Below are 27,989 nucleotides of genomic sequence, written 5' to 3'. Positions count from 1 at the left end.
AAAGTCATTCTCTTTACTTGAGAACTATGAAAATTGTTTCGCTAGAATTGAATCATTAGGAATGGCTCAGTCACACTGAATTTAATATATACTTTCAAAAATGACTCCAGGGTTTTATATAATAAAGCCCAATTATCCAATAGCATTTTTCACTTAAAACAAAGAAAAAATATAAACTACATAGCATTATGAATTAAAAAAATTGACGGAATCTTTTATATATATCAAACAATGTCTACAAAAATGCATACAAAACTCAAAGTAACAGCTGAATAAACTATTTATTATGTAAAATACATAAATGCCTGAGAAAGAATAACTTTTGGCTTAACAAAACTAAAATTACAGGAAAGTACATTTTAAGAAAAAAATGTATGTCACAATAAATAAAGATTACAATCACACTCCAAGGAATGAAGTGTTGATTTATCTAGGTAATACCTCTTCCAAGCTAAAAACTGAAGAAGAGAGAATCCAGCTGTCCTGTATAATTAAGTTGCTTCATCCCAGTTTCAGTTCAACAGTTTCCGTTCATCTTCAATAAGATTTCTAAAATGATCTGGAGACTTGTTTATTTATAAAGTGACATTTTTTGGTTGTTTTCTTCAAATATAAAACTTAAGGTGACAATGACAACAACACAAATAGAACACAGAACACTAAGAACAACAACAGAACTTGACCAATACAGTTATTCAAAGACGGGTAATTAGAAAACACCTTTTGCAAACTATGAACAAAATTATGTTTTCAATTTCTTCAAAATCTTCCATCTAACCTGCCCTTCAAAAAATCATTTAAAATAATTCTGTCAACCTTCCAAATAAGAAAACACCACAAAAAAAAAAAGAAATTGAATCTTTGAAAGTTATGCGAACACAGAGTAATGTGATGGTAGCAATCTTGCAGGTGTACCCCATTAAATATGCTACAGGAATTAGGATATTTTATCATCCAATAGTTTGCAAAATATGTTAATAAATCATTCTCTTGGTTATGTTTGTAATGTCATCAATGTCACACATCAGAGAGATCAGAAACAAAACACCAGGCAGAATTTCTAAGAAGGAAAAAAATGTTATTTCAAATTTAAAATAGCATTTTTGTGACATTACATACCTCCATGCAAATTTTTAATGATAAAGTAGCAGAAAAAAAATCTATACAATTGTATTTTCCAATGAGTACAACTTACTTAAAGCAGCTGACAAAATATAAGCACAATGATTACCTAAATACAGTAAAACAGATATAATTAAACTATATTTTCTTACATTTAAAACCACTGCAGCCTATAGCACCGCATATCTATATGTGCAGAGAGAACGCTAGTGCTTTCCAGGGTCAATATTCTGTCGCTCACTTTTCCCAAGACCGGGTGACATTGGTTCTGGAATGACAAAAATACGGAACATTTCGTTAAGCATAAACCGCTTCAGTGGAGAACTGAGCACAGTCCCAACACCACCAGCTTCCTTCTGTTGAGCAGCTTTCACCACAGTCCGGATCCTGGAGCACATTAAAGACCGAGCACCCCATCATGTTGACCGCAGAGGCAGGCTGAAATAGGGGATAGGTGGCCACACTGACCATGAAAGGGCTGGTAGCCTGGAGTGGAGGACCTATGACCACAAAGCCCTTGTTACAGAGGACCTGCACCCCCCTTTACTGTAACCCGAATAAAGCAGTCATTAGAAACAGCAAGGAATTGTGAAACTGGGGTTAAGGCTGGATCGAGTCTGGTGTAAAATCCTCCCCACCCTGACATGATCTGTAACCTGTTTTTGCTTTGCCATATTCACCCAGTAAACCTAATTCTAAATGACTGGAGAGCTGCACTGCATTCCTCCCTTTTAAGCTTAACCATAAGACAAAGCTCATCTCCTTTTCCCTTTTCACTTATGGGAAAAACACTTCTCCCTGCAACCCTAAAGCAAATCCTAAACTTTGCCTGCTTTAACTAAATCTCCTAAATTAGTCTTACTTCATATCTATTTGATTAGATCTTGTCCGAAAGCCTGCACTTTCTCTCTCTCTCCGACAGGTCTCAAGGCTGCAAATCAACACAGACAGCTCAGAGTCACAGTTGCGCTGTTGCTCAAGGGTAGGCTTCTGGTCACTCAAAAACACAGTGGTAAAATTATTTTCTCAGCTATTTTTTTTACTCAAAACCAGGTTGTGAATGAAATACAGAAAAGCTCTTGCTACTGTACTATGATAAATCTGTCAAATGGTAAGTTAGTATTCACTTCAAGAGTTGTTTCACCCTGGGTTGTGTGCATAACTCTCCTGTCAGCTTTCTGTAGGCTTCCTAAGCAGTACAGGGAATGAGAGTTTCTTAAAGACATTTTGCAATCTCGTTTATTTTAACACTTCAGCCACCACAGTGCACAAGGATGGAAGCAGCAGAAATTTAGCAGCAGAATCGAGACATAAAGACTTGCCTGTGTTCTCTGGGGGAGGTCGGGTTGACTCGCCGGGGCCTCTCGGACTGCGAGGAGGATGGAAAGGAGGCCAGACAAAGCCCCCCTGAAACAGAGGAACACCGAGACGACCGGTTACCACTAGTAGAATATGAATCTGCTGATGTCTGTGAGAACTGCCTTCCCTTTGTCGAGATGACTCAAAGACAGTCATCCGTCCATTATTGGCAAAGGTCATGATCTCCCAGGGCTTATCTCAAGGGGGCCTAGCCAGCAGTCTAGCACTGGAAGGTCAAAGGAAACTGGGGAAGTCACGTAAACTACATATAGAAGGCAGGAAAACAAATGCTGAGGGGGCACCAGTCCTATCATGATTTGGCTTGACGTTCCACACCAGCACACTTAAGACAGGCAGGGCCTTAACATCAAGCATTCACACTACAGTTTAAACAAGCGGGGCTGACCTGAGCCCCAGGAGGAGGGAATGGAACGCAAAGGCAAAAGTACAACTCGTTTCCAACTTTTTCTTTTTTGCCAGCAATGTTTTTCATGGTACCAGGAACTGCACACCCACAATTTTGAAACCACTATGTTGTTTAGGATCAGAAAACAAAAATACGGCATGCGAAATTCTGCTTTCTCAGTTCTTAAAGAAGATGGTCTGTTGACATTTTTGACTGTTAAAACTGTGCGCATATCCTGTTCTGTTCATTTGTGATCTGAAATGTCATGTAAATCATCATAAAATAAAAATATGCATCAGGAGACAAAATTAAAGAGTATTTACTTCAAACTATTTTTATGTGTTGGGCCAAGGAGTCCATTTTAAAGAATTACATGTAGCAAGTACCTGTTGCATTGCATTAATACATTTAATGCAAACCAGACTGTAACATCTTAGGTAAAGTGAGTTTCTCCTTTATTGTCCCATTCCTTACATATGACGTCCATCTAAACGTGTTAGAATGGAATTATCTGCTCAAATGTTGGCAAGAGCAGCATTTTGCTTTATTTCACTCAGAGCAATCCACCTCCAGAAATCGCTGAGGACCTGCGCCTGCCCACTTATAACCTGGGTTAATGCTTTCCCACTATTTCAGTCCCAGCTCAGTGGCTAGAAGTGCCAGTGTGAGGACTGCTGTGAGCAGGTACCGATTCCACAGCCCACTTAGTACACAAAGCAGGACTGAGCTACTGCAGCACGACTCCTCTCCCCGGATAAGATGATGTTAGTGGAGGGAATTGGCAAAATAGAACAGTCAATCAAACTCAGTCAGCATGTGTCTGGAGGAAACCTATGTGAGGAGACACTCCCAACACCTGAGGCTGGAATCAAACCCAGGCGTGTATAGCACTCACCGCAACACCCAGATTCATAACTCTTTGTTCGAAGGAAATACTTACTGCCTGGAATGGCTGGAAGTCTCTGCCATGCTCTACAGGCACTGCCCGTGGTGGGAAGTGAATGCCCCAGCCTTCGAAGGCCTGGTGCCCAGGCTGCACAAAGGGGCCACAGTATGGGGGACTCACAGGAGGGTTTACTGATCCAGTGGTTGGGTCTGAGGTGCGTCTTTCGTGTCCCTACAGAAAGACAATACACAGTGCACAGGTCAGTGCTGGAATGGTATGCTACCTTACACACCCGGAAACTAGGATTAGTATTAAAATAAAGCAATCAAGACGAATATGAGGTTAACTTAAAGATTTACACTAAGCTGTTAATTTAAGTAATTTGAGTTTATTCTTCATTTAAGTAATCTTTAAGTAAGTTTATTCTTCTGTGTTTTGGTTTGCCAAAGTGATGACTAGCCAAGACTGTTACGATGGTGTCCAGATTTATTGCCAACACTTTGCAATAATTCTTTGACATTCAGATTTTGTACGCTTAATACTTAGTATTACTTAGTTATACGCTTAATATAACTGAAGACTGCAATTAATGTTGAGTCATAATATCCCAATATCAAGACATAAAAACATTATTTCTAAATTTTCTTTTGTAGCAGCTCTGATCACAGATGTATTTTAAAATTCAAAACAGCATTTATCCTATGATGAAGCAAAGTTTTACCAAATATACTGCATTACTATATTGAAATTTACTGCAAACAATATTTCATGAGAAGATTGACACCAAAGAAGTCCCAGCAGGTGAAACTACTGGAGATATGGTGCTTCCTTCTTCCTTTTTAAGCAACAGTCAAATTTTAAATCAAAATACGAGTTTATTGCTTTTAACAGACAAACATGGGTTATGCTCATTAACCAGAGCATGCCAGAAAAATTACAAACAGGTCTGAAACGTTTCCAGAAACAACCAGAAGGGGGAGCTGAACACCAGAAATTACCTCATGGTTATAAAAACTGAAATCTTGTCGAACACCACTGAAATTCCAGACGCTACTTTCTTACATAGAAATTCACTTCAACTGAAAGTCCTGTAGATCATCACAGATGACAATTACGTGTATTTTACAGCACTTTTTCATCTTGAATGATCTCAAAACTGTTTTACAAACAACACCCATCCTGTACCCATTACATAACAGATCAGATGGTGAAATTAGAAAGTGTTTCGCCAATTAAATTAAGGGGGCACTTAGAGGCCAAATGTGGAACTTATACAGGACAGCTAGATTCAGGCCTCCTACTCTTACCAACAGTGGATTTTCAGCCTGTTAATCACACATTCAGTACTGGCTATACTGGCTACAAACCAATTACAACACTACAAAAGGTTCATAACTGAACTTCTAGACCTGTGCTCTGGCTGTCTGCAGATATTCCAAAAAGTTAAATAGCCAGACAGAACTCTGCCAAGGACATTCCTGGCATTTGACATTACTCTGGTGCTACAGTGATAACTCGGTCTATTCAAGATTGCTCATAACACCTTAATCATAAGGTTTGTTTTTTCTATTTTGATATGGAATTGCTCTGTTTTTCAAAAACAAATCCAAATTTCTTTGCAACTCTTTCTTAATAGCTAACTGAAGGAAATTTTACCCATGGAGAACAACGCATATGCCAAATAAATACTGACAGCATAATAGTGATGAGAAGAATAGTCAACAATCGGATCTCATTTCATTATCATAACGTAACAGCTATGAAGCTGGTTAAGAATGTATTTGGCCGATAATTGAATCTGTTATTTTGAGTTTCAAATCCAACTAAATCCATTCTTTATTTCAGATGATTTTTTATTTCTAACACTATTGTTTCTAGCCAGGCTGGAATATGGATGAACCGTATCAAGGTATGTCATTTCCATGCCCACGCATCATGTCCCTACCATCACAACTTTACACATCACACTCTGCATCTGAAGAAGGGGTTTTGTGTTCCTGCTCTAAGCTGTCAGCTGTCTTACTGGTCAATGAATTGGGTGAGGTGAGCTGTAAAACAAAGGTTTTCAGCAGATGCAAGGATCTGTTCAGCAAAAAAGAAAATTCTTTACAGGGGAGCTGAATTCACAATTGTGAAAGTGTATACACTATGACATGAACAAACTAGCAAAAAAGGCAGTGAAATCTGTGCATTCTGTTCAACGACTGCATTTGTGTGGCTTGGACATCGAGTACCTGCTTAAGATGCCTCTGAAGTTTCTCCAGTTTGTACCTCTCCACTCGCTCTCTCTGACAGTCGCTCTGCGCCTGGCGCAACTGAGACATTCATGCATGGAAAGAGGGGAAAAGCAGCAGAGTTTAGAATGCAGGCCTACTTATAAAAAAAAGCCTTAATACAGACGAATACAAAAAAACACACAGCAAAAGGCCCAAATTTAAAAGACAAGAATAAACAGGTTAGCAAAAGACTACAAACTGGCGTTAAAATGAGATGGCAAAATGATTGGTGATCACAAGTTGTTAGCGTGAGAACGCAATATGAAAAAAAGTAAACCTAAGAAACACCAGCTGCATTATTACAGTAAAGGATTTCATATGCCAAGATTGTAATGACTCAATCAAATAAAAGTTCTGATTTGTTTATGTTATTGTGAAAAGTATTAAAATGTTCCTAAGTGGTGGAAGTACTGTACTGAAAAAGCAAAAAATAGGAAAAAATACGCAATAGTTAACAGGCAAATGCAGAAAGCAAAAGCAAGAGTAGTCCTTAATGACAAACAACAAAGGTAAAATGTTAAAATATTCAAGCAATTGCTGGAAAGAACTGAAAGTGTGAGTCGTGCTTGAAAGCTGTGTCTTCAGGGGCTAAGTCATCTGACTTCTATTAACACTCCCATGATGTCATATGCCTCATTCTACCAGTAAGCTTTACTGTGGACAGACATGAAGTGAAGAATCTTTACCACACAAACAAACATACCCAAACTTTAGAACATCAGAACCAAAACTTTAATCTGTTTCTTGTGGCTGGCAAATTAAAATTACTTTGACTCATTTTCTATGTAGGTAAAGTAGTGATGTAATAAGGACATCTGACAAAACAAACCGGATGAATTGTTAAGCTCAAAAGTGAAACTCAAATTAAAAACTCACGTTAAAAAATACTAATGATTATTAAGTAGCTCAGCAGCAACATTTTCTTGTGGCTTTTCTATTTGACGGACACAACTGAACACGTGACAAGTCCAACTAGCAAATCTGACAGCATCGTACTAAAGAGCTTTTATTCAACAGCACTATCATGTGCAAGAGTTAGCTCGAGTTATAACTGCAGTGTATAACAGTAAGAACAAAAGTAACAAAGGAGAGGAGACCATCTTGCTCATATAGTAGTTAGCAGCTCAAGGATTTCGTGCAGCTGTTTCTTGAAAGAAGCCAGGATAACGGCCACATCATCATGGCTGTCTATTTGGTTCCATACTCCTACAACTTCTCTGCTGAGAAGAGAACCGCCTCGTACCTGATTTGTCAGCTTTGTCATTTGGTCCTGCAGTCTTTCCACCTGTTGCTTCAGTTCCTCCTTTTCCTCATTCATGCGCTCTCGGTCGCTTCGTTCTTTCTGAAAGTCCTCTTCAAAGATCTTCACCTGGCGGGGACGCAAGGGCATTTACAGACCAACTATTCGTGCTTTACACTGTTTAGTCTAGCAATTCTAGAAATTCTGTTCTGAAATGAGCAAAGAGGGCATGATACCTAAAGTAAAAAAAATGAAATGTTGTTTGGGGTGTACCCGAGATTTCCCAATCACTGTGTTTTGATAAGAGGTGAAAACAAATGTTTCTGAACTTTACAACCCTGTCAGCATAAGAGGAGGAGATGAAAACTGCAAAATGAAAACACTGAGGGAAACATTTACAGAAGAACTGTTGCTTCAGTCAAACCAGGCGCCCACCCCTACTGTTTGCCTAAGCCTTCATTTACACTTCATTCTTCGCAAAAGGCTCTACCTGCTCCTTTAGTACTGTTATTTGGGTGAGGAGCTCCTGCCGCCTGAAGTTCATCGCTCCATCGCCATGGTTACTGAACACAGGAGCCTGGGTAGCAGAGGCGGGTTGCAGGTTCAGCGCTTCTTCTAGGGCCTGAAGACAAAACAGCAAAAATGGGTCGATGACTAGTTATTAAAAAAAAAACCACAGCTTAACAGTGAAGTGTATGGAAGCCCGTTTCCGCCAGGGAGTAAAAAAAAACGCGCTATGGTATCTCGCAATTGCGACTTTGTATCTCACATTTGCGACTTCGAAATAGCCCACATTTTATTGTCTGTCCTTTTGTTATTGTAACCGATTCAGGTTCTAGGGCTTGGGCCCTCGCCGCTCCCACCCTAGTTCGTGCCTCACACCATTGGCTCGAACCCAGGTCTTGCCAGCTAAGCTGAGCTGATTTTAAGTCGTAATTCTGAGCTTTTAAGTCGCAACTGCGAGATATGAAGTCGGAATTCTGAGATACCATAGAGCATTTTTTTTTACTCCCTGGCGGAAACGGGCTTCCATAGAAGTGACTAAGTAGAGTACAGATAGCTCACGTGTAAAAGTAAAAAAAAGCAGAATGTTTAGTAGTTTTCCCATTTATAGAATTGTTTTTTTTGCACAGTGCTTGGTTATGTTTGCAGGGATAGAGAAGTCTAGCAGGCAAAGACCATCAGCCTGGACTGTAAGTTTCGCAGGACACAGGTTCCTTGCAATGAAAGAATTTACTCTAGAAGAAGGCAACAAAACTCCCACAGCAGGGGATTCTGAGACAACCAAGGCCTTCATCGGGGATGACTAATATTAAATTCAGACTTGTTATGTCTCAAACAGCCCTGTTTCTTACTCATCACTGTCCTACATTTTACTGATCCCTCCTCTGTATCACTCCTTTTTCAGACAAAGCTGTGGCATTTCTATTCTGCTGTGACCTCCATCCACAGGTGCAGGGTGGTTAAAGAATGCAGCGACTATTATCTCTGTTTATTGCATGTGTGTGCACAGGTGCTGCAGTGGTGCAGTTGTTTTACCCGGTTTAAGCGCTGGATTTCCTTTTCTTGATATTCCCTTTGCTTGGTCAGGGGTGTCAGCTGGTCCTGGACGTACTTCATCTTATGTTTGAGATCAGTGACCTCTGCAGTTAGCCGCTCTTTCTCTGCCTGAGATGATCAAAAGACAAGCTTGAGCTACAACAAGCAAAAAGCACAGAGACGTCCTTTCTTCCGATACATTTTTTTTTCAAATTGTGTTCTCTATGATTATCAAAGTGACAGAAAATTATCATGCAAAGTACAGTATCACATGACAATAAAGTACTATTTTTGTATTTATTGTACATTTACACATTTCATAAGGCAATGTGAAATTATATGTTCCATGAGATGCATGTGAAATGTACCGCGGAAGACCAGGGTTCATACAAGGTCCACATTATAAAGGACATACATTTTCTTGAACCTCAAAACAGCAACAGTGCAGTTCTTCAGACACTGTTAAACAAATAAAGGCTTTTCTGCTTCGGTAGAAAAATAATTGGAATTCTGGAAAGAGGCCATGCAACTGATATTGTGGCGTTATCCACTGATAACGGATATTTCCTCAAGGGTAATTCCTGTGGTAACAATCCTAAACTCTGACAATGGGATATGAAGTCCAGCTTGGGGAAAGTACAGGGGGTTCCAGGTCATAAACTTTAGGTCAGAGAACAGAATCAAATCGGGCAACCACACCATGTTCTATGTTGAAAAGAATGAGATCATTAAGCGGGAGGCAAAGCATTATCTAGATTGTCACACCTTGTATTACTACAAGGCGATTAAGGAAAGTAAGGGAAAAGTAGGGAAGGGAAATCATGCAAACAAAAGAGGATGGTTCTGTTGATCAACTAACATTTAAAAACTTGTTGTTAAAATAACCACGCTGTATGTTTATGATTAAAAGCCAATTGTAAGATCAAGGTTTTGAATTCAAGGATCGACACTGACCACAAAGACAATTTTTCACTGTTATCACAATCTCAACTTCTGCCCCATCACAGACACTATGCTTATTGTTGCTCAAAAGTATTTGCATAAACTTACATATTCTAGCTTATACTGATCTTAGCCATTTTTCTCTGTGGGATTGAAAGAGTTCAGATTGCAGGACTGCCCAAAACCAAAAGCAACCAATACCCACCAGTGGTGGAAAAAAGTTCTGCAGGAAGTAATAACTACAACCTCTGTCACGATCGTGAGTTCTCACCTGCAGATTCTCGATCTTAGACTTGGCCAGTAAGAGCTTCCTGTCATAGTCCCTTAGCTTCTGCTCCCGTTCAGCCTCCAGCTCAGACACTGCTTTCTGGGAATCTGCTAGTCTCTGCCTCAGGTCAGTGATCTAGAGAAGGAAATATGTACTGCTTTAAAAAAAAACCCTTCAACCATCAAAAACATTTCCAGTCTGATCTATGTAATTTACTAAAACAGCAACACACGCATATGTAAGTGTTCTTTTACATATCAAGTTCTTCTTCTAAGGAATAATCTTCTTCTGCAGCCATAGTTGAAATCAAAATTTCTCAGCCCACCATGTGGCAGTATTTTTTCAGAAATGCCTTAAAAAAAGGAGCTGATGTCAAATCACCAAGGCTGTCTATCATGGAAGAAAACATGTCATACTGGCTTGGTTAAGGAAATGAAATGAAGATGCTTTTTTATGGTACCCGAGAGATGTGTCATTTTTCTACACTTTGATACCGTGTGTACAACAGAAGTAATGACGTGAGAGAACATATAAAAAGCTAACAGGTTTCCGGTTGCAAGCCGAAGTCGAAGTTTTTCATACATTAATTTTAGAGATGAAAGGCTGTTCCTTCGGAGCACTGTGAAACCCTGGCCAGCCCCAGGTTTCACCACAACAGGAAGACAAGAGGGTACACAAGAGGGTAGGGAAATTCTGCTCAAGGTGTTGCATAGGCCTGTGGCTGGCACTGTGGTTGCCAAATTCTGATGCTTTGTATCTAACAGATCATCAATTTCCACTCCTAGTAGGATTAGGTATATAAAGACCAAAATCTGAACAAAATGTACTTGAGAGTGTTGCAGTTTGTCTATTTTTGCAGATGATAAAAACCAGTCATTATGTTTCTCAGGCTTTTAAAATAAACTCTGTAGCTTAACATCTGGATGATCAGCGTCATCTGTCAGCAGGATGAAAGGGAAGACGGCACACAGAGCAAATGCACTGGACCTTTTATTTGCCGCAACAGTTTTTCAGTGGCAAGGGTTAAACCTGGATGTTATGTAATTGTGTACAGCAGATCAGTAGAGCAACTCTTTCAGAGAACTTTCAAAGGTTCACCAGCATCTCACTGACCCTTCGCAAATGCTGAGGTGAGTAGAGAGCTGCATCAGCGCATTCTGGCAGCAAAAGAGCACATACTTTCAAGTAATTTTCTTTTAGTATGGAATTAACCTTTGCTTGCTTCTTTGCAAGTTTAATAATGATGCAACTCAACTTTAAGCAGCTAAATCTTCAAGTGGGAAAGAAAACCAGCTTTTCACCATTAAAAACAAGTATTGACTTCTTAAAATAAAGAAGCTGTACTAAACAATAAGCATTAATAGGATTGGATTGTTTTTATCAGAAATTAATTGAGGGAAAAGGGTCAGAAATATATATGAAAAGATTACATTTACATGCATGAGCAGCTCACCATTCAGTTGCCAGCATTTTAGATAAATTTACACAGACTTAACAAATACCAGATTTCCTTTTTCAATGAATTCATCACTGCGATATGCCTAACCAAGAGGCAATTATAGCAAATTAATATCTCAAAACATTACATAGAACACAAAAACAGGAAATGGGCATAAAACTGTTTTAACCTTCTGTTCAAACTGTTGTCTCATGGAATTCCACTGTATATCCCACTGCTTATTTATCTCCAGTACCTGCAGCAAACACAACGAAATATGACGTGAGAAGAGAACAGACTTCTTGGAACAGCAAAAACAAGTTCTGAGTGCTCAGTCTGAAGATGGAAGCATATCCAATTAAGGATATATTCATTACAGTAAACAATACAGTCGCTCCTGTTATTACCTATATTTACCTGATCGTCAGTGAAAGCATAACAACAAAAGTGAACAGGTTTTAAAATATTAACAAGAGACATCTGTAAAGAAAGAGGTTAGAAGTAGTGAGCCACATGGGCTGAATGGCCTCCTTTCGTCTGTAACCATTGTTATGTGAATTAGACACTGAAACGTAATTTGGTATGTCTTTAAAATACTTAATATTATTTTCTTGATAGTCAAAATAATGTTGCAAAACATTGTCTTACAAATTTACCAATATTTGGAGACTGAAATATTTGAAATGATTGAATGATTTGAAAGAATCAAAGCAATTTAAACTTAAATTGGGGTCTGAAGACATCATGCAGTTGAATATGAATCAAACTCCATGGTGTCAGAAACTGTTTTGTAAGAATAAGGGAAGACTATATTTCAGCTCTGTGACAAACCAGCTCTGATAGAAGATACTATGAATCTTGAGAAAAGTTTCTCTTACAAAGCAGGGGTTCAGTGAACCTCACTAAGAGCTAAGTAATGTGAGAAAAATGGGTATCTCTTGTGAACATATACAGTTCTCTTACATCTTTTCTCTGCTTTTCCAGGAGTTTTATCTTCTTCTCATACACTTCTGGATCACAGTTCTTGGGTTCTGACTTCTCCACTGCTTTGCCACCCTAAAGCATATACCAAACAACACAATTAAATACAACGCACATTCTGACCTCCAATATTTGTTTTCTCTATATTTTTAACCAGAGCTAAATATGATTTATTTACAGGTTTTCAAACCCGTGTCTTGGATAACCATAGTCCTGAAGGCTTGGAAAGTTCCTTTCTGGAGCATTCAGAACTCGCTGAAGATGGTGCTTTGACCATCTAGAAGAAGAGCTGCAGTCTCCATCTCTTTATCCTATTTTACTGTTGAAATTTCTAACTTATCAAAGGTACAGAATTCACGTTAGTATGAAAATACCTGCAAATTCCACTAAAGGTGACATAAAACGGCTAGCAACAGTGTGATACACAGTAACAATATGATGTATAAAATAAAAAAAGGACTTGTTTCCTTACAGTAAATATAAGAAGCTAAAGATGTATGATGTATTAAATCTAAATTACAAAGAAAAGTGACAGATTCACAAAAAATTATATGTAAAACCTTTTTATCATAACAGGGGAATATTACAGTTAATCTTAATATCACTTTGTAAAACAGGAAAACAAAAAGGAAGGACAATTCATGCATAGCTTTACAGGAATCTTAAGATAAGGAATGTGGTGGAAAAAACCTTTGTGGTGTTAACAATATAAGGAAGTGAATTTATTCTATATTCCAAATTCAGGGTATACTAAGCAGATGCACATGTTAACATGGTGATTCATAGTACAATTGTTTTCCATGTAAAGGTAGTCTCTGCATCAGACTTAGGACTTTGTAAACTAATCTTTGCATACCAGAGGGTACTTTTTAACTACTTATCTATATGTATGAGGCATTTTGCATGGATGTTGAATATGGATGTTAACCAACTGATATCAGTTATTAATACCAATCTCTGCATACAGTGTACCTCTCAAAAATGTTTTAATCTTAGTTCTTTATAGGACAGAGTAGGTTACCTCTATTCCAATAACATTTTAAAGAAAGTCTTAACCCCACAGGCTGAAAATTGTGCTGGATTTTTTTTTACTTCACATGCCTCAAAGGGAGGGAAAGCTGAGAATTGTTAAAAGATGCAAAGAAAAGGATTATCTTTTATCAATTTTTTTGAGCTGTTGAAGTCAATAATCTATAAGAACGAGCTATATAAATTCACCCAACATCCAAGTATCAGCTGTAGTGTGTGTGGTCAAGATGCCCAGGCTAATGGGATGGTTGATATTCCACCAGAAACACAGTGGAAGGAAGTTCTACCAAAATGTGCGGTCACAAAAGTGCGGTGCATTAATAACTCATGTTCATAAAACTCTTGATATCATCAGGATACAGTGTCTCTAAGACTACTGGAGTTGGCTTAATTAATTCCTGGTCTGTGGCAGAGTTTCATGACAGCATAAAAAGAAAATACCTGATTCCCTTACTGATTCCCAAGTCGAATGGAATCATGTGAGATAACTGGCTAAAATCATTTTTTGTAAGAATAGGTTTTTCTAGTCTCATTAGGGGGTAATTATTAGCTCACTAAGGTGAAGCTCATTTAGAAAAATATCTTCCCTTCTGTGAAACCCAGAATTAGATTTTTTTCCTTCATTTGAAACTTGGAATAGGTGGACTCCAAACTATATCAGGTATTTTGGCAAAAACCTGATTACCGCTATCAAAAAGCTCAGGTTTGCCGACAGACTAATGAACCAAGGAAACCTCCAAACCTATTACAGAGTGGTTAAGGGAGCATACAGTATATTATTTAGAGTAAATGTCTTAATATGATCTTAGTCAACATGGAACCACCTTAATAAATTCATACACTTTTGAAACAAAAGTAAAATAGTCAATACTGATTAAAACAAGGTCCGTCCTAACACTTCAAATAACAGACAAATGCCACTGCGCTTGTGTAAATGTAAATGAAAGCTGAGTTTACCTGTTGCACTAGAGCCACTTCCATCTTAACACCTACAGGTTCCTGTTTCAGTACATCTTGCTTGGATCCAAACTGCAACCCTACCTTCTGCTCATCTGAGCCAGTCACAAGCTTCTTCAGTTTTAGGTTTTCCTGCCTAGAATGCAAATGAGCAAAACCAAAAGAAAAAAAATCAACTGGGTAAGGTAGAGAAGAAAATACCAAGGATTCCATTTTTTGTTGAACTCTTTGTTTCGCTCTTCAAATCAGCAGGGGTATCTGTCTGGAAAGACCCTGCAAAAGCATGCTTCAGACCAGTAATTTTACTGTGAACTCAACACTATTTCAGTCTTTCATGTGACCATGACTTTCAGTGCTCTGCACTATGATTATCACTTACATAACTTGTCTTATTAGCATTAGAAACCTACTACATAATTGCAATTGAGAATAGCTACAAACGTCATTTTTCCTGGCTTATCAGAAAAAAACACATCTTTAAGAAAGCAGCGTGGGTTTAGTTCAGTGGTCAGTATGTCACAATACAAAGATAAAATTAACTTTTTGATACTCATCAAACCTCAGTGTTGAATACATTTGTGTGATTCTTCAAATGCCACACAAAGAGGGAAGTAGTTCTAAGGACTTAATCTTGCTTTATGCACAATGTATTGAAAGAATATCTGCACTCATGTGAGGGGGCTCTGCTGCCTGAATGTCCCCGTCTCTACAACCACATGGGTTATTATTCAGGTGGTACTTGTACCTCCCAAAGACATGCTGGCTAGGTTACTTGGTGTTTTAATGTGTATCCAGTTTGTGTGTGCACCCCGTGATGGACTGTCGTCTCATCCAGGCTGCCTGGATCCCCACCATGTGCCCCAAGCTTCTGGGATACAGAACAAACTGCTGGGATCATTAACAAGAAGAAGCAGTTTTCTAATAATCGATTGATGGAAGAATTAAAACAAAAACCTGTTCCATAAATTCTGTTCCAATTTTTAAGATGCTCTGTAAAAAATGTTTTTATTGCCAAGAGAATAAAAGGGATGTATGTATTTCTGAGATTCTCTACAGTAGCTGATCTCATACGATTTCTCAATTGAAGCTCTAATGACAACACTAATTCCTTAAAATTAAATAACCACCTGTGATGCTGATCATTGTAATGGACTCATTTCTAGTATAGTTTCCTTTACATTAGTACATTTAAATAGAAAAACCAACCTAAGCTCCTCCAAGTCTTGGTTTCTGTACTGAAGATCTTCTTCCATTTTCCTCCGCAAATCAGTATTCTCTTGTCTGAGCTGTTCACATAGTGTCTGCATGGCAAATCAAATTAAACTCTTAGTTAAAACTGAAGTTTGGATGTTTCCACATTTTTAATGTCTTTGGTTTTTAATAAAAACATAATACAACTTAAGAAATTCTTGGGTACAGCTTGAACCAATAAATTACCAACTACCATAAAGGGGTAGTTGGACCACATGTCCTTCTGCCATTTAAAACCATTCTAATGTTCTAAAATATTTTGAATCTTGTCCATTAATGAGATCCAATCTTATAAATCCTTTTATTTTTCATCTGTTTAGTTTTGATCTAGTTAGGGACAGATCAAATATTGATACATACTATGAAGTACTACTAAGTATACTTACATAAGTAGGAACTTAAAACAAGAGGTACATATGCTACATTCGCTATTATTCATCTTTTAGTAGTAATTATAATAAAAATTGCATATAAAAATGTAAAGATCTGAAATCTAAAGATCTGAAAAGGCTATTCCCGACATTGCTCTTTTACCTGAAGAAGCGATGTTTTTTGCTCATTCTTTTGTACTTTAGAGGACAGCCGGTTAAACTCCAGTGCCATCCGCCCCAGATGTGTCAGCAGCTGGTTCTTATTGGACTCTTCTGCAAAGACACTCAGTGAACTCTCCAGCTTCTGCAGCTGGCTGACCAGCTCCGCATTCTCCTGTGGCAGCTGAAGCATTGCACCCTGGGAAGATAAAGCCATAAAGCCATTCAAAAATGCAAAATCTAAAATCTTTAAATTCTGCTTAGAATCAATACTAGAAGAACACAATTTGTACACACTTTAAAAAAGGAAGACTCAGACAGCTAGCTGAGGTATTAATTTTTTAACTCTACGTTTACATTAGTTAGTTTTCATGTTTTAAGTTTCAAGAGAACGTGTTCTCGCAGCCTTTTAAAATACAAGCAAATTTCTATATCATATCTTCAGTAATGTAACACAAAACATTAAGACATTTCTAACTAGACAAACTTTTGCAGCAGAAGAGCAATATCAGAAACTATGAAATTCTGAATTATGATTCGACATGTTTGTATTGTTCTGCTCTGTAAACTCAATTTTCCTTATGCAGAAACAATTGGACGTAGAGACATTTTATTTTACAATAACAGATAAAAAGCAGCCTTGTAGCTTTATGTATGTAAAGAGAGGAACAAATGATGTTAATAACAAGGAACACATGACAATGAGTCAAACAGATCTGACTGGTAAATGTGATGATATTACTATAGCACTTCATACTGGCAGTGATGTATAATGCGCCTTGATGATGATTAATGTGAATAAAGGATAGCTAAATAAACTTGGCTTCTTCTCACCTAATCTAAACTGTGCTTAATTATAATCAAAGCTGTTATGATGGAAGACGACACTAGTGGGAGCTGTGAATAAATTATCAATGCGTAAAACACACATATAATGTAACACCTGTCTGTTTTCAGGATATTGAAGACTTCTGCACAGCAGTGTACATTAACAAAACAGTTAAAATATATGAAAAAGTGGAACAAATTCTAAAGTTCTGACTTTCACATAACTCAGAAAAATGGTCATTTATACAGTGACAGCTATGCAAGATAACTGGCACAAAAATATCTTGTCTCTGAGATCCGTATTCACCAGCATTTGACCAAGTATTTTATATGCTCAAATACACCAATCTATTTAGAAGAGCCACGTAAAATATATTAATTTCAAAAGAACATTCCTAAAATTTTTGTGATACTAGTCTTCCCAAACAGACATTCCCAGTGAAGAACAGGTTTCATGAATCACAAAACGTTGCTTGGTTGTTTAATGGCTTAATTTGGGGAATTTCCCTGAGTCATGCTAATGCTGTCATATAACACTGCTGAGTCATTGAAAAAGAGACTTTAAAATAAGAAAAGAAATGAGAGAAACAGCTGTCAAGGACTCAGGATCATGACAGAGATTGAAACACCATCTTTATTAGTTCACACAGTCTTCTGAAGCGCTCGGATAAAAAGTGCTTCCTCGGACACTTCACTATCTCCTTCAGAAGAAACCTATGAAATGACGTGGTACCTTTAAAATATGAGCATTCAACAACTTTCATAACGCGCTGCATATTTATTGTAAACTGAAACACAGGTCTACCATAGTGTCTGAAAGGCCCTCAGTAATCTGTAATCAAATTAACGCTCTGTTCTCCTTTGGGTGCTAGACTATCTGACCGCAGTTTGTTATTATTTATGGGAAATTATGTGATGTTTATTTTCAAACAGTTCGAGTTCGTTTAATTTGAGGTACTGGAGTCTGAAGTTATTTTGTGACATTCCATGAGACAGATAAAAGGATTTAAACCAAACCCACAAAGCGCAGAACTGAACAAGAAACAATATCATTAATATCACTCTGTGCTGAACCTTATGTGGTTTAAAAAAGATGCTGTTTTCTAGAACAAAATGTATCTTTCAACTTTCGGAAATTCATTAACTAAACTGAAGACTAGAAAAAGCACAGTGCACTGTTCAAGGAACTGAAAAAATGTTAGTTTAGTAAAAACAAAATCATTATATTTTTCATCTCCAAAAAAGTATTTTACATGCAAGATCATCTCTATAATCCGTACAACTAAGAACTATGGAAACAATCTGAAATTGAAACTTCATTAATAAAAGTAAAGACAGATTTGGACCAATCGTTTCCTTTCATTACAGTGCTGCTCTTCTACGAGCTGTAAGTGAACCCAGAAATCTGAAACGGCATACCTCATGACATGATCATCACCCTGCACACATCATTTATCAGCCTAATTGCAGTTTCAGTGTAAAAAATAACTTATGTGAGTCAACAAGAGGGATCAACATATTAAACAAGTAGCTTAAGTATTACTTAATATCGGAATCTCACTCTAAACAGTGATTCTATTTTGAAACTTGTGTGATTCACAGGCTTTTACAAAGAAATGGCCATCTGAATCTATAGTTTAAAATAAGGAAATGCGATCCCTGGAACTCCGGACATAAATTAAATGTATAATTAATTTAAATTAATATTAAATATCTTTACCTTTCTCTGCAGTTTTTTCACTTTCGCATTCGGTGAGGTGTATAATGTATTGGTTAAATGTACAGAAACATAAAACTGTTTTGTTGTACAGTTAAGGTTTGAACCACTGCTGCTGTAATTACTTTATCATTTACATACCTTCAAATAGAAGTGACCAAACCTAAATCCATATTTAGCTAGCAAGTTTTAGGAGCTAAGCAACATGGTAAGTCTAAACATGGTGTAATTGCTACTCCATACACATATAAAGGGAAAACTGGCACTATATTGAAATACATATACAAAAAAACATGAGTAATTTAGTCTTAGGGCATTATTGTGCATTTAATTCAGATTTAAAACCTTTTAATACTGTTTAAAAAAAGAGAAGCTGATTTTCTGATTACATCAAAACTGATGGAAAAAGAACAATTATGTAATTATGTTTAAACCGAACTGAACTGCTTACTTGGCTACATTTCCTAAAATAACAATGTCCTATGTGACCAGCAAACACAAGCCAGCAGCACTCATTAATACTTTGAAAAAGCTGGTTGCACAACGTTTGCAACATCATCAAAACAAAGCTGGCATAGTAACTGGTTTCCTGTGACACATTTTTTTCCCCAGGTATTGTCACAATTAGGCCATAAAGTATTGATAAGAGATCATAACATCAGATCAATTTTGCAATCTAAAAGAAAGTGAAGTTGTGAAAGTCAGTGGTGTTGCAATAGTGTACGTTTCACACAACAGGGAAAATCCAAATTCTTCAAAACAGCAGGTATTTTAGTACTTACTGACTTGTTTTCTTCATCAGAACCACGTCTTTCTTCAAGATTCACAACTTCAAACTCTGAAGACCCCTCCTAAAATAATTAGAAAAAACTGCAATTACTTAAAACAAAAATGTAAATGGCTCTTATTTGACTAAAATGAATAGGAGGACCTCACAATACAAAAAAAACAGAATAAGAGAATAACCTACACTGGATGCAGGTCTCTGTCTGGTTCTTGGTTGACACTCCTGGGTTTCCTTCAATCCTGCATTCTCTCCATAACTTTCATCTTGGACTGGAAACAAGGAAAGACACATAAATACATACCACATGGGAAAAAAAACAAGTAGTGTAAAAAACAGCTCTAAGGATATAAGTTTTACATATTTTAAGAACATGAAACTTATTTTACACTAATAGATACATTAATATGGTACCTGTGAGTAAGTATAAGTATGTGCTACTATACACTTTCATCACTCAAGACATTAATATGTTTACACAATGGACTGACAAGATTAGCATATCTCCTTGTACAGGATCTTACATCACAATTTGGCTTAACATGCCTTATGAACATATATCACTTCTTTCTTCAGGACTCCAGTAGTTTGCACTGTAACACAACTGAGCACAGCAAACAGGAAATTTGGCATTATGTTAAAAGCTATATATACTGTGTGTGCCCAGGTTCCTGCCAGGATTAATAGTGTCGCTTGACTGGTACACAGGCAGTTGGGCAAATCTTCATCTCAGTGTTCTTCCTGCCACTACTTTCCTTACATTGTTCAAATACATCTTGACACATTACTCACACACTTTCCACACCGTTCACCACAACCTCTAACAAGTCTTCCCTTTAGGCTAACAAATTATTAGTTTAAAAATTAACTCTGGGACAACCATGTAAACATTTTAAATTAGGGAACCCCACTATCTTACAGGAAAACAATAAATGGCTGTTTTTTCAGAAATGCATCTGCTACGGCACCCGAGAACTGTCTGGCTTTGCTATGAACTGCACCTGTACCTGATAATTTGAGTGTGAGCTTTGCAGCAGCGATGCATGTATTCTAACCCACTGAGGAGCCTAGAGCCCTTTCATGTGAACGATTGAAACACAGCATGTCCCGGTGTGTTTGTTATGTTCGTTGGCCTACCCTGTGTCTCAGTATGTGTTGGAAGGGCAATTCCAACAGCTGAATTGAAACTGGATGAGGACCTCAAGATCTCATTGTCTCTCACAAGCTCTTCCACTCTTTGACGGAGTTTAGATGCCTCAGTCTGCGATTCTTCAAGCAGGTCTCCTATAATAAAAATAATAATAGATGCATAAGATAAAATGTTATAATACATAGAATGTATAGAATATATAGAAGAATATAGAATAGTATGCTGGAATAATAGAATGTCTATGCTACATAATACAACAACTTAACTGTATGCATTTATATGTAATTAGGATAAATTGAGTTTTTTGCATAAACACAGGCCTAAAAAATCTTTGACACATAAGATACCAATCACAAACAAATTTCCACATATATAAGGACTTAGTTTTTTGTTGAAATTCAGTAACAATTTAAGGAATATAAAGATCATTTCTGAAATAAGGATGGAATACAACAAATAAATCTCTGACTATCTTCACTAGATAGTGGATTTTTTTTTCTTTTCCATTACTGGAGCAGAAGAAGATCTTGTTATTTCGTTCCCCTAAAATCGCTCCATCGCTGGGTTAAGTTCGCGTGACAGGTGGCCGGAGACGAGCGGCAGTCTTGCAGTACCCAGACTCTTGAGCCCCTTCATCCTCTCTCTCAGCACGCAGTTCTCCTCCAGCAGCCGACGGTAAGTCACGCTGCTCGCCTCATCCTTCGGCTCGCTCCCACCGGGATCGTAAATGCGATAGGGCCCTTTCCCTTCCATTGACTGCTTGTTTACTTACAAAGCATTCTGTAGGGGAACGCACTGAAAAAGCCACACAAAAAAAAGAGAAAACAGTTCAATCAGCACATTTTACACACAGTGACTTGAACAGGCCATTCCACCGTGAACTTACTTGCCGAGAACGAATATCCAGTGGGGAGGAGCAGGGCCCAGTACAGCTTTAACTGAGATCTTTTACGTTCCTCTACCATCCCTGCTTGTTGTTCACGCGTAATATGTTGCAAAAAATGTTTACATCTCTGGAGATACATTTTAGCTTCTACAAATTTTTACTGATGCCGTTCCAAAACAAAAGGCTGTATAATCCATGACAACACCACCAAGAACTGAACGTGCAAAGCTAATGGCTGGTAACTCATCCATCCCCCTTACGAACACACTGCTAACTATGTGCCCGTGAGGATAAAGCAAATTTCAGAATAATCCTCTTCCGCATTTCCCCCGTGACGAGCCACAGACCCTGGGGTGGGAGCATGTATGTAAAAAATAAAATGAGTGGGGGGCCTTAGCTACCTGCAGGCAACCTTAAAAAGAAAAAAAAAGTTTCCACTACAATGGAAAATCTGATATCTTGTGATTTGCAAGCAATTAAAATGGTTTATGCAAGCCTGCAAAAAATGCAAACAATCACATTACAAAAATATTCTCTGTGGGTGAGTATGCAGGTATGATGTAGGCAGTAAAGGCAAACTGTTCTGTTCTGAAACATCATGATATGTCTCCACCCCCATTGCCTGCTCAGCCTTCCCCCAAGAAAGGATCAGTCTGACTGGCCACCACGATTTCATCATTTTGGAAATGAAATCGAGTAAGCCTTTACAATAAGTGGGTGTTTAATTTATGGGGAACAGGAGAAGTTATATGAATAGCACTTGAATACATCATAGCCTAAAGTGCAATTCATATTACCTTCATAGGAAAATTATACACTACATAAAAATTTGGAATCTTATTGTTAAGTTTAAATCCTTTATGTCATACTGTGGGCACACTTTATATTACATATAACATATTATAATATGTTAGAAGTGCAGATGGTTGAAATAATTGTATGTAGCAGAGAAATGTATATCCCATACTGCAAGTGATTATGTTTTCCATGGATTATGTTAACCAAATAAGGTAATTTAAGTGACTATGTTTCATTAGCTAAAGTATATATACATACAGACCAATATAATATATATTAACACCATATACCAATATTGGTATTTCATTTCAGCAAATAAAATGTCAGTATAGACGTTGCCTGATAGAATCAGCTGCTTAGTCAATAATTATCATAAATAACATCAGCTACACTATATATATATACACATCTTTAAATAACCTTAATTGAAAATCATGGCTTGCAAGAAAGTCTTCCAGAGTTATTTTTAAGAACTCGCTGCCAAATTTCTCATTTCCTTGTGAGCATTCCAGTTACTCAATCGAGTACTTATCTTTGCCAAGTGTGCAATTGTAAAGTATTGAAAGGGTCAGAAAACCGTCAAGGAGCAAACAGATGGGACTCTCCTCCTTCATTTTATTAGCAAATGAAACCAAAACTAAACATGCCCTTTCTAAGCAATAGGTTACTGATTACATCAAGATTCTACATCACTAGGTAATCCTGGAAGACCCAAATCTTACTATTTGTACAAGACGGATAAACTGGAGGAAATCAGTATATTACGCTGTCTGCTATTCTTTGGGGAACTGTGACACATCTGAGGATTCAAATGTAAAATCCTCCATGCTCTCTTTTCAAACTTTGTACTGTGAACTGAGGATTCAAACACAGTTTGTTTGGGGATGGGGAAAATAGAAAAAAAATCCCTTTTCACATATAATCTTATCTCATGATTTCTTGTTTTCCCACAATATCTGACATCACTGGTCTTTTTTCCCCACATAAGGTTATATTTCCAAATGTAGACAATAGTTACTGTTCCATCTGCCTAAAGAGGCAGCACATTTTGGGAAGGATGTGTGCTTATCATCAGAAATTCAAATGCATTTGTGCTTGTTATCTAGGAGAGTATATATAAGTTTATCATTAAAATCAAATGAAACCAAAAAAATACTAAAGCAAATCCACCAAAGGCAAATTCTTCCCTCCTGGACAATTAAAATATAAAAATGCATGAATGGGAATCTTAATGCATGGATGGGAAACAATAAGAAAACTAATAATAATTTATTATTTGTACCCTCAGTTTCCATTTTAGTCATCTAAGTATCCAATATGACTTTTGTCTGCAGGCATGACCAAACTGCTGCTGCACTGGGTTTCATTTTTGGGATGTCTATTGGGAAAGTTTAGAGTTTTTGAAAATCTTTTTTATAGACAGGCATGGGATGAAGATTACAGGAACGTTTCCCAGAGTAACGAAAATCAATACATAATAATAATCATGAAACCTACTTGAATTAAAGTACACTGATGTACACTGACCTGTCTACCACAGCTTCTCAAGAGTAACCAAATAGGTTTTGTTGATTCAGTATCAGACTAGATGTTGGAAATTAATAAAGAAACGTAGTTGAAGTAAACATACAGTATGCCCTTTACACAATATAAAAAACTCATCTTTATATTAACAGAATTACCAAGAACAAAACTCAATCAAATTTCTGAAAACCAAAGCAGAAAAGGTTACACCCGAAAGTCATTTACATTTCTCTGATTGAAATGAGACTGTTCTTTTTTTCTCCTCTTTTTCTTCATGAGGGTAATTACAGGAATTGCAGCACTGTATGATTAATACAGGTACTGTATGTGCAAAAAAAAAACTGTCATTTTGAAAATATTATAGCGTGATAGCTGATGTAGCGGTCTTGAAGAGAAAATGTTAAAGTAAAACCCAGGGCACACAACTGAAAAGCAGACTTTTTTTTTTTAAAAAAATGCCGCTGAAGGAAAAACAGTATGGAAAATTAATGACAACAGCAAGGTTCGTCATTTCTAAAACAGACCTGAAGAAAACAACACACGTCACCAGTGAAGAAAATACTGTAGGTAACGTGAAGACGAGAAGTAAGGCTGTTTACCATTTGTGTATACAGTGCATAAACTGAAAGCACTGTGCTGTGACACAAGCAGGTTCCAGAGACCAAAAGGTACTCTAATATCACTAGCTCCACTCAATACCGAAGGGAAACAATTAACAAGTGGAGGCAGTATTCAAAACCCATGTGACACCAGTATTAAGATCTCAATGAGAGAAGAAGTGGAGCAGAAGACATTCAACCACATACATACTACACCTCTGCAGGGAACCAGCAATCTCTGATTTTAGATTCATGATAATGACTATAATGGAAATGCCATCCTCTGAAATTATTTGGGGATTAGACTAGATCTGGCGGAAACCTAAGCTCAAACATGGCTGCCACCCCGACACGTTCCCTGCGATTCCAGGATACCATTAACAAAATGCCACATAATCAGTGGGTCTCTGTCGTCTGGCATTCCATCGCCAAAAACATTTCTCACAAAACAGTCATCCTCCCTGCAAACCAGACTTCGGTGGATTTGAGGATGAACGTCAAATTATGCCAACACAAGCATAAGGCAATGCAGACAACTGAAAATGCCTGGCACATCCAGACTAAGTGGTAGAGAAATGGTCTCAAGAACTTTGAAGGCATACACACAATCTAACCTACAAACACACCCAAAGAACTATAACAAGATCTGTCTAGTACTTTTTCGGTCAAGAAATGAGGGCTAAAAACTAAGTGGCAGATACCTGTTGTCTTTACAGTATATCATAATATCCTTTTGTTGTGAATTTCCATTCAACCTAACAGCAATTTACATTACAGATGATACAGAGAATATCTAATTTGAATCTGTGTTCACAGGTTTTAGTGAGGTCATTTACAGTCAATGATTTGAATACATTTTGCAGCACAGCTCTCACGTTGTGTATTTTGAGAAGGCTTGCTGGTTCACTGAAATGGCATTCCAAACTGTGTTCTTTTATCCTACTAAACAAAAACTGTCATATTATTTTATCACATACATTTTCTTTTACCTCCAAAGTCCGTTCCCTGTAGTGTGTTTGAGATTTAAATCAGTCAGCAGACCACTTGAACTTTGCAGAAAATGTGAACTCAGCACATAATCTAGCACCAGGTGAATCATATGCCAAGTTTTTCATTCAGAATTAGGTCTGCAATACTGTAAATTGCATGTGTTCAGCATGAAAGTGTTACAGATGATTTACACTGACTGCTATTTTGGACAGCACGGCATTCTGAAGTCTAGTATGGAAACTTCTGCATCTTTTTAGATGGTGCGAGGTCATGACATGTGAAGAAAAACCTCAAGATAAGATCAATGACATACAAAGCATTATCATCTGACATCCTGAGGGCATTTCAAGACCCCAGAGCAAAGAAAAGCTGAAATATTCATTTAGAATTTTATCACTGAGATATCAATCCACTGAAAAACTCAAGAATGTCACGTAGCTTGTTCTGATAGCTGAATATAAGTTCGTTCTTAATTTTTTTTCTAAAACCATATGCCTATATTGAATCCAGTTCCGCTCACTAACATAAAGCATATAATAACATAGCTAAAAACAAAGAAAGGATCAATCACCTATCTTTTTTTACATAAACCAGCTGGTAATAGAAAAAGCCTTGATCCCAGACAGATCCCATGACAGCTGAAGGAAACATTATCATATACAAACATACACATGCCCACGGCCATTATCTTGCCTAGGACCTCTAGGCAAGGTGAAACTGTCGAGCACAATTGTCTTACCCATGCTAAAAACTAAAGAGTGCATTTACAAAACCCACATCTTCAAAACTCTAATGGGTTGAACAAAAGAAAGGGACAAGGACCACATAATTTTATGGGTCTAGAAACCCAAATATAGAATTTATACAGAACATAGAATGTACTATGACTGAATGAGTTATATGTAATTAGTAAATTTATATTTCCAACAGCACTAAGAGCAATGTCACACAGTAAGCTAGACAACAGAAAAGGTTCACACAAATGAAATATCTGGGGTATACTTCAACTTCGTTTTCACCATTTATAGTTCTTCTGTTTACTGTTTCTCATACAGACATATAAACACATTACATCAATATGTGGGACATTGACATCAAAACAGTATTGTGTCTCTATACATACAATTCATGCCTTTACAAGGACCTCTGACTGTCACTGACTGCTACTGTACACTGTGATTCACCCATTAGTGATTTTTCAGTGGGAGCTTTATGTGAATGAGCCTAAATATAGTTTTCATTGCGACTGTAGTCTGGGGGCCTTTCAGGAGCACGAGTCAAGTAACGGGTGGGGGCCTTCCTCAAGTCCATCATTGTAAAAGGTCACTAAGTGAAGCTCTCACCATGTCACGCAGTTTTCCAGCTCTGGTGTCAAGTCACTTTACAATAAAATGACCTATTCCGTCCCTCGCAGAACATATATGTCACGTAACATTTTCACTATTGTTTTTCACAGCCAGGCGAAAGATCGACATACGTAACAACACACACCTACAGTCATTACATAGAGGTATCCGTTTCTCAGATACATTTTGGTAGCAATAGCGTGTCTGGGAATGTTAAACCTCACAGCTCAACACTGCATATTTAGTACAGCAAGCAAAATGAAATCGCCGCAGAACAGGTTTTCCTTCTCTGTACTTTAATACCGAGTACATGCCATGCACATTCCATACAGAGACTTCACTTGAAAACCCCTTTCCGCATATTTTTATATCTCCGACATATAGTTTTTAGTCCACGGGGAAGTTTAAAATGTATAGTTTTCTTCTGCTGCAGCCTACACACTCCTTACTGCGATACACACAGCAGAGAGGGCACACAACACATGCGAGTGACTGCACTGTCACTGCACTGAATTCATCGCCTTCTGTTCAACACTGCAACGACCTCCGGAAGCGCCCCTTAAAACCGCAGGATAATTTAACAAACATGAAGAGCTTTTAGATGATCTAAATAATGGTGGAGATTTTTTTTCCAAATTATTGGAAAGAGATTTTTTCAGATGAATACAGTCGACCGACAGTAGTCAACAGTAGTTCGAAGATGCCGCAAACTGATTGAGGCTTTCAAGCTGACTTTCACGTTGAACTTCACATTTACCCTTGCCTGTAGGTTGCCAGAAGTTTGATATTTTCGTTTCTACATTCTTTACGGTAAATCTTATCGCGACATGGGAAGAAAAAAAGTGTTAATACTGGTGGGTGACCCCATCACATTGCATAATCTATTTCCACTGACGAATGTATTTGCTGATAGATACAAGCGGTTTTTAGTAACGGTGTTCCTTGAAAAGCGAAAAGCAAAGACTGAGCACATCGTAAAGCTTGTTTCGATCCAGAGAAAATGTTAAAAAGAGCACAATAAGTCCATACCTGTCTCGACTAGTGCTAAGATCTCCAAGCTGCTCTCCGAGATACACTTCTCAAACTGATTACGGAAGTACTAGTGTTCCGTGTTGTAACCTGGGAATTTCCACCCTAGGATGT

The 27,989-nt window shown here is 37.5% G+C and overlaps 1 protein-coding gene across 2 annotated transcripts; it reads right to left on the bottom strand.

Moving 5' to 3' along the window:
• Positions 1-262: 262 nt before the first annotated feature.
• Positions 263-27,989, bottom strand: tnip1 (TNFAIP3 interacting protein 1). Of its 2 annotated transcripts, XM_088931986.1 has the most exons (18): positions 27,876-27,989; positions 21,318-21,498; positions 20,691-20,837; positions 19,740-19,825; positions 19,552-19,620; positions 16,229-16,423; positions 15,650-15,744; positions 14,444-14,579; positions 12,440-12,532; positions 11,667-11,732; positions 10,042-10,173; positions 8,829-8,957; positions 7,780-7,911; positions 7,293-7,418; positions 6,008-6,088; positions 3,828-4,004; positions 2,445-2,529; positions 263-1,390 (listed from the first exon to the last, which is right to left on the bottom strand). In XM_088931986.1, the coding sequence occupies exons 2-18, from the start codon at positions 21,454-21,456 to the stop codon at positions 1,329-1,331; spliced, it is 1,950 nt and encodes a 649-aa protein (XP_088788112.1). In that variant the 5' UTR covers positions 21,457-21,498; positions 27,876-27,989; the 3' UTR covers positions 263-1,328. The 2 variants fall into 2 exon arrangements, with proteins under 2 accessions (XP_088788112.1, XP_088788113.1); XM_088931987.1 differs by lacking the exon at positions 6,008-6,088.

Source organism: Atractosteus spatula, chromosome 14, assembly GCF_055471065.1.
Source record: "Atractosteus spatula isolate fAtrSpa1 chromosome 14, fAtrSpa1.hap1, whole genome shotgun sequence".
In the NCBI taxonomy this organism is placed as follows: domain Eukaryota; kingdom Metazoa; phylum Chordata; class Actinopteri; order Semionotiformes; family Lepisosteidae; genus Atractosteus; species Atractosteus spatula.
The sequence above is the reverse complement of the archived record's forward strand: the minus strand, read 5'-3'. Positions and strand labels throughout refer to the sequence as shown.